This window comes from Mastacembelus armatus, chromosome 9 (assembly GCF_900324485.2).
Source record: "Mastacembelus armatus chromosome 9, fMasArm1.2, whole genome shotgun sequence".
Taxonomy (NCBI): Eukaryota; Metazoa; Chordata; class Actinopteri; order Synbranchiformes; family Mastacembelidae; genus Mastacembelus; species Mastacembelus armatus.
Window position 1 is genome coordinate 19910412 of NC_046641.1, and position 8311 is coordinate 19918722.

Consider the following 8311-nt stretch of genomic DNA (forward strand, 5'->3'; position numbering starts at 1 on the left):
ACCTTTTCTTCCCTCAGGCCACTCTGAGGCTATTTCCTGACTGTGAATCTAGGTGTGTGTGTGTTGAGGGGTTGTGGGAGCGTAGAGTGTGTGAAGGAGGCTAAGACAGACTCATCTGACCAAAGCAAACAGAGCTGCCATTGAAGAATCCCTAGAACCAGAGAGACAAGGGCTCACTTTCATTGAAGTGAACTGTAGCAGTTGCTGCACATACCAGCATGGAAGTAATGACTGTTTCAAGTCATATCACATTGTATTTATTTATTTTTGTGTGAATTTCAAATCATTTGCCTCAAGGGGCTTGAGGCAATTTTGTTTGTTTTCTGAAGCTACATTTACTCAACCACGGACAATTACAGGATTAAAGTTCTCACATTTCCAGATTCAGCATGCTTTCCATTCACCCTGAAACTTCACATTCAAACACTACAGAAGTCAGAGGTGATGGAAAGATGGCTATGTAACTTTGCTGTGAGCACAGGTGCATCATCCATTCTTGTCAAGAGCAAATCAGAACAACCATAGATACTGTATATCAGCACTTTTTTTAATTGCAGTACAAAAACACATTGGCAACAGTAGTTAGGCCTAACAGCCTCAGTAGATCAATCTCCATCACAACTGAGAAAGTTGGATTTGCTGATGAAGGTCATTATAGTTAAAAGCCCTGGGGGAAAAAACATAAAGGTAGACTCAAACTGGAAGAAATATTGTTTTGTCAAGACACTATTCCGAGGTCAAGAGTTGCTCAAAAATAACACATTTTCAGACTTCTGCACAATGGTCTGGGCATGGCTCTGTGCAGTAGTACTACCAAAGCAGAAACACACACACACAAAACTCAGGGGGTTTATCAATACTACAACAACTTAAGTTTCAGCAGCTCAAGGTTTATAAAAGACAATTTATTTCTTTTAACAAAATCAACTCATAGTTCTGAGGAATATTTCCATCCTTCCTCTCTGGCCTCATTCCAGTCTTTCATCCATTACTCCTGAAAAATCCCTGCTATCAACAGGCTGTCAAAAATCAGTTGTATTTTTTCATCACGCTGACAAAGTAATGATGAAGGTATGTGATCTCTCAGCAACAGGCTGTAAGAAAAAATTGGCCCGACATTTCATCTCTCTCTGGGCAGGGAGAAGCTCTGCAAGCTGCTGTGATTCTGATCATTGTGCCACTGGAATCTGGGAGTTATTTTTCCTGGTCTGGACTGACTCGGCTCTGTCACTGCTCTCTGCCACTGCCAAGCCACCACAGTAAATGAGAGGCCAACTTGAAGCTCTTTGGAGATAACCTCCATTCAGGCCAGACAGGCCAGATATGAGGAGATGGTATTTATGGTATGTCAAGTAGGCATCTTTGACAGACTACATAAAACTGAAGCATCCAATGCCACTAACTTGACCTCCACTTAACACAGTGGCAGCAGCTCATAATTTTGCAAAGGAAGAAGTGGAGCTTGGAAAAAAAAAAAAAAAAAAAAAAAAAATCTGCATGCTCTCATCAAGAGTATCGACACACAGCTTCAACATGTAAACAAGTAAATTAACAAAGCAGCTTTACCAATCTGCTCAAACATTTTCAAATCGGTGCAGGCACCTATCTCCACAATTTACTGGAGGGGTCAGAGGAGGAGGACAGTGAAGGGGCACAATGCTGGCTTTGTGGCCCAATGAGGAGGTTTTGGGGAAAGTGCTGGGGGAAGGAGGGGGTGACTGAGAGGTGAATAACACAACCAAACCAAATTAAGATGTGGCGGGTTGCCCAAATGGCTGCCTGGGTCCCAAGCTCTGACCCAGCAAGCCCAATCACCCGGTGGTCATTGAACACGGAGGTGACACTGGCTGGTGCTGGTCGTGCCAGGACAGAGAGAGAGCCAAGTGCAAAGAAGAATATTTTAAAAAATGGTCTGGGCAGAGCAGGAGCTTCTTAATGCACATGTGAACTTAAAAAAAAAAAAAAATTCTAGAAGTTCAACTTCAGAAGTATGAGACAAAATGCAGAAGTTGCCTCCATTTCTTAGCAGGTTAGAAAGCATCTACTCTCTGCCATCTGTCCAAGGGAATGAGAGAGCACGAGCACTGAGGGCCATTGAGGGGGAGACAGAATCCCAGGAGAGAGGAGGGGGTGGTAGCAGGACAGGGTCTGAGGGTCTCTCTGGGAAGCCTCACCCAGATTAGTCACACAGAATTAATCGCAGTCGAGAACAATGGTCGCCGAGCTTCTGGCAACCCCAGCTGTCGCTCCATGAAAGAAAAGAAAAACAAGATTTAGGGCTGCAAGAGTTTGGCTGCAGAGGAGAGAGTGCGGTGGCAGTAACACACACAGAAAGACACACACACACACTTTCACCGTGACCCCTGTCCTCATCAATGTCCACTCATTTCTGTCTCAGCTCTTTGACCATTTGCCTCCCTGAAATAGCAACACCGCTGTGAGTGCTCACCCTGTGGAGCCTTCACAAGCCGGCCAAGAAACATGAATCACCTTAGACTGCACACTCACACATTTCCAGATCTTCTGTGCAGGTATTCCGCAGCATTTATTCACAGGAGGGGAAAAAATGCAGATGTTAAAACTTACTTGCACTCTCCATTCCCATCTGGAGTTGCTTCACATTTCCCCTGGTTCAAACACGTCTCCGTTGGCATGGAGCATCTTAGGCCTGTGAAAAGAAAACGTTAATACTGAATACTAAAACTGAACGTCCCTAAAACTTTTAAAGAACTTTTAGGCAACTCTGAAATCAACACTTCTCTTCAGCTGGCACCTGTGGCAACATAGCAGCCATGTCACGAGATGTAGCAAAAACATCTTACACATTTTTCTTTTCCTCAGGCGCATTATAAATACAGGTCTTATTCTGTAAGAGGGACTTCTATGGGTGAGTCCTGCCACCATAAAGTGGAGGTTTTGTGGTGAACAGGGTCTTGACAGCGGTTTGGCTGTAGCATCTCTGCAGCTGCCCCAAAACAGAACATGCCATTTGTGGAGTAACACAGCTCTGCATTAACCTGCAAGGCTTTGCGTTGAGGACAAGTGCTGCCTAAAAGTAAAGAGCATGAAGTGATAAAGTAAACCTGAGGGGTGTGGGCTGCAGAAAACGTGACATGACATGTTCAGGATAACGCCAGCAGGTGCATGAAATGATTGAAGTAAACTTGCTGAATGTTAATCAACAGTGAAGTTGGAGTCAAACGCTTTATTTCCGCTTCAGCTTTCAAACAAAGCAACAAGTTATTAAAACTTCACCGTTTCCTTTAAAGTAACAAAAACTACATGTTTAAGTTGCTGAGGCAGAAAACTACACAGATAAACCTCCGCCACTCACCTCGTGCTAGTCCTATCAGCGACAACAGGAAAGTTAGTTTCACTAAGAAAATATGCATTCCTTCTGGTTTAAAACTGTTGTACAAATCCACGTGGGTTTTTTCATAGATCCGATATTACGTCTTATCTCCACAGGTAAAAAACCACCAACAGCTTCAGTTCATCCTGAAGTACATCCACAGTGAAAGTAAAGCGGTTTGTGAAGTCCGAGCATGAGATGTTGTCACTTCAGATCCCGAGTTGGAAATGACTTGTGGGGGACGAACTTCTCCAGTCTGTGCTCCGCATCTAGGGGCGTTATTCTCTACACACACACGCACACACACACACACACACACACACACACACACACACACACGGCTACATACACACACGCACACACGGCTACATACACACGCACGCACGTGAACAATGACAGATACCATTTTAATTTACACAAAACATCTTGTTTTGGTTTTATTTTATGTTAACCTGACTGAAATGTGTTAGGAAGAGTTTATTAAGACCTTATATATACCCTCATATTTGTAAAGTTAATCTACTGTATGAGACACCTTCCTTAACAGTTCAGCTGAGATTCATATAAGAAATGTTTCCTTAAATAGTGACAGACTGTGCCACAAAGCCCCAATTTCTTCATATTTGAACTTTTTAACCATAAATAAATTCATTTTTAACTATCTATCAAACAATAACAACCCACAACTATAATCATTTAGTCAATATTTTTCATGTCCTGCAGTACCACAGTGTACCGACTTTCACCAGTTTGAGATCAGAAAATATTGCATTGTTTCCAGTCACTCAGATGAGAAACTGCTACTTAAAGGGAACTGTAGAAAGCATGAAACATTTATTTTGGCAGCTGGCCTAGTACCTGTTTCTCTGTAAAGCACTGTAAAAGACACCAGCCAGGCTGAGTAGCCTGTAATGGGTGTATCTATGTACAGTAATTAGGTACAAGTAGTTTTTGCATGAAAAGAGTCACAATTCCACAAGTGTAAGAATTAGTCTTTAAAAGTTCAGTACATCATCACAGCCTGACAAAGCCTGGGAGCCTGCATGTTAGTGGTTAGGATCTTCTACACTGATAAAAAACTGCTGACAGTGACTCATGCAGGTTTTCACTCATCCAGCCAGCAGAGTCAGGAGAATATTCCCACCCAGGTGGTTTGTGAGCAAGAGCAGCATCACACAGGTCATAGTGTCATGCACATGCTTGTCATGCACAGGCAGACAAAACTATGTCATAACCCATAAGTGTTTATGCAGTTTTATATTAACTAACAATAGTGAAGTTAGAAATAACAAGAAGATAAGAAGGATAAATGTAAATTGTTTATATCATTTGATTCATTTATTATTTTGGATACTTTTATAAAACAATATTGTACAGTACTCTCAGAGGGAGAGTAACATTAAAGATACCGTCAAGATCCTTGAAACTTCATAGTTTTGTACTTTGAAATATGTAATTATAACAAAGTTGATCATTTCTCCCCCGAAATTGATATATAAATGGATATCGATATCAAATTTTGGAAAATTACTTCCTGAACCTTACCTCTCCTTAGCTGACTACCTGATGCAGAGCTTAGCTGTTGAAAAAGCCTCCTCTAAAGGCTCTAAACAATAGTTTTAATTATGTGAATGCTGTTAAACCAATTCAAACTACCCTTGAATTATAGGGGAACTCCACTGGTTTCACACAAAGCTCAGTTTACTAGTCATGGGAAGAACTTCTAAGACTGTGAAAACAGCTGCGTGATGTCTTCTAAGACTGGAGGGAGAATTGTCAAATCTGAGAAAATAAAATATCTTCATTTACACTTGGAAACTGGGGATGAAATTTAAAGAGGGGCATTTGGCAGAGACAGTGTAATAAAAAATGCTGTTGTTTATACATTATGTAAAGTGTCGAATCCAGTGTTTTACCCAACACTGGTGTTATGACCCAACACTGGTGTTATGACACTGGGAACTAATATCCTAACTTCCTATTCTTTAGTTCTGACAACTTTTTAAAATCTGATCCTTGGCCAATTTCATGGAAGTACAATTTTAGACTTCCTTTCCCTTCTACCTACTGTACAAGGGGCTATATGTTCAAATCTTACACTGTTGGTTACTGTCATTAAAACTGATCTGATGTTGTATTTGTAGTGGTTTTACATTAATTTAGGTGGTTTTGCATTTCTTTGTAGTGTGATAGGCCTGTTCAGTAACCCATCCATGTTACAGGGGCTGAACACTTTTTATGCACATTGTTGTGAACATTAGACATTTAATTACTGCTGGACTGTGCAGGTTTGAAACCACATCTTTGTAAATTAATTTTAGCTTAGTGTAAGACATCTGACAAACAAACCTTAAGTGCATTCATTCAGTAATACATATGCAGGTGCCAAGGACCCACAACATGACACATAGAGACTCTACATAGAGACATTACAGGTAAAACAGCTGCCAACGAGTTAGAAAAAACATCAAGCAGACGTTTAAGCCCTGAGGGCAAACAGAGGAGATCTCAATGAGAAGATAATTTAACTGCATGTAACCTACATTTAAACCATGCACATTATGATCAGATTAGGGTAATACTATAAAGGCATTATCATGCAAATGTCTCAGTCTGGTTATCTTTTCCATATTAAGCTCATAATCAGCTTTTTTGTTCAGCTATTTACGTCCCTAGATTTCAGATCATGACTCAATTAATGTAATCACTTGATTTGATTTTGGTGCTTTGAATTTACACATGAACTGAATGTAAATTAGCAGACAAATTAGATTCAGATAAAAAAAAAAAACATGATATGAGCAAAAGGCCTGGACCAGCAAATAAGTAGAATGTGAGGTAAGATTGTCTAGATCCATCCATCCATCCATTTTCTATACCCACTTATTCCTTAACCAGGGTCACAGGGATCTGCTGGAGCCCATCTCAGCACTCCTTCGGGTGAAAGGCACACCCGAAGGTCACCAGTCCATCACAGGGCCACATAGAGACAAACAAACAACCATACACACTTAGAGGCAATTTAGAGTCAACCTGACATGTTTTTGGACTGTGGGAGGACACTGGAGTACCTGAAGTAAACCCACACAAGCACTGGGAGAACATACAAACTCCACACAGAAAGGCCAGGTTGCAAACCCCAGACCTTCTCGCTCTGATGCAATAGTGCTAACCACTCAGCCACCATGCTGCCTAAGTTGTCTAGATGATTTTTTTTTCATAAGTCAATTGCAATATTTATAACTTTGTTTTCAAAGTAACATGACAGGTTTTTAAACTTGTCAGAAAAGGAAAATGTGAAAATATGCAATTTTGCAGGTAACAGTTGGAGAGACAACAACATTCAGTCTAAGAGAGGCTGTTGTTAGCAGGTGTTTTCAGCATATACAGCTGCTGTCAAATGCATGAAATTGATAAAGATGCTGCAGTCGGCCATGTCAAATACAGCACTTAGGTTCAGGAGTATGAGAATCAAGAATCACTTGCAACCCATACTCAGCTCTTCTCATTAGGATCTGTGCACTGAGCTGGTTGGTCTTCAGTTCATTTGCATTAATACATAGATGCCAATAGAAACTGGTGTTTGTTATCAAACACTACTCTGTCTGTCACATGTATAAACAGTCCAGATAGACAAAATGGTTTGTGGGAAGCAGCACTGAGACTGATTTCCAGAGAGTACCAAGTGTGTGAGTACTATCCGCAGGCCTTCTGTTTATACTGTATACTAATAGTTTGTATTGACAAATAAGGGTGTTCAATTGCGTTACAACAATAAGGTAAAAGAGACACGTTTGGGAGGGAATTAGTTTGTTGAAATGTAATAGAAAAGCCACCATGACAAAATTTGATGTTTATTTTTGACTTTAACAAAATGTCCAACACTGAACCTTTCTGTTGATTTAGCATTTTGTTCAAGTCTGCTTACAATGTTTTCATCTTTTAACACCAGCTTTCTGTGTCCTGTTGTGGCAAATGAATGAATATTAAAAAAAAAAAAAAAAAAAGGAGAACAGCAACTTTTACGATATTTTTGAACATATCATACCTCCAAAATCTGCATTTCATCTCTATAAGTCCCTATTGTGCTCTAGCTTATTGTGATAAAGGGAAATGTGTTTGTCACATTGTCAGGTGAAGAGTAAACAGGATCTGTGTTGATTTCCTTCTCATTGTGCTGACCTGGGGGTTTGGGTCTCACTCCATGAAGCACAGATGAGACCTGTTCCACTTTATCAGCATCCTAAAACACAGACAGTTGCACAGGTCACAAAACTAAACCCTTCACTAACCTCCATTTTTTAAGCTATGCTTGGATAGAATGATTATATTGAAGTCACTGTCATCTAATAGTCATCTAATGTGGAATTACAGTATCCTTAAAATGCAAAGTCAATGTTAATGACTACCTGTTGCCATAAAAGACAACAGTAATATGCATAGGACTGCTCAAACAAACATGCACTTCTTATTGCTTGTGGTCCTTATGCGATCAGTTCAATTTTCAAACAGAAGGATGTTATTAGATACTTATAATAAAGCTAAGGGGAGAAAACTATCTCTAATGCTGGAGGAATTGGTCTACAATCAGTTTAACCTCTCTGGTCAGGTATTAAAATGATGTTTTCTATGTTTGTGTAGTCATTCTTTAGCCTGAACGCGTTTCAGTGGTACCTAGTTCTGTGCCTACTTGCACTTTTTGAAATGCTTTACTTTAATAAAGGAATATCATGCCATATCCAAAATGGTCACAGGGATAGATAATTATGTATGTATCCATTGTTGTGACTGTGTAACTCCTGACTTTTGGCTGCGTGCTGTGTCGGTGATGCAATAAAAACTTGTGCAACTGCTGCACTCACTGTTTCATGAATGAGCTTTGTGCCAAGATCATAGAATGTTAATATCACTTTGCATAAAAGATCTTCTGTTTGCGCCTCTGAGAAAGAGTGTGTGTGG

The 8311-nt window shown here is 40.2% G+C and overlaps 1 protein-coding gene across 2 annotated transcripts in view; it reads right to left on the reverse strand.

The window, feature by feature from the left end:
* Nucleotides 1-3590, reverse strand: part of notch1b (notch receptor 1b) — a 38657-nt gene extending 35067 nt beyond the window's left edge. For both annotated transcript variants that reach the window (XM_026320748.1, XM_026320747.1), the window contains exons 1-2: nt 3335-3590; nt 2587-2668 (exon numbers count right to left, since the gene is read on the reverse strand). In XM_026320748.1, coding sequence (XP_026176533.1) covers nt 2587-2668; nt 3335-3392 — 140 coding nt within the window. In that variant the 5' untranslated portion in view covers nt 3393-3590. The remainder of the gene's footprint in view (nt 1-2586; nt 2669-3334) is intronic.
* Nucleotides 3591-8311: the final 4721 nt, after the last annotated feature.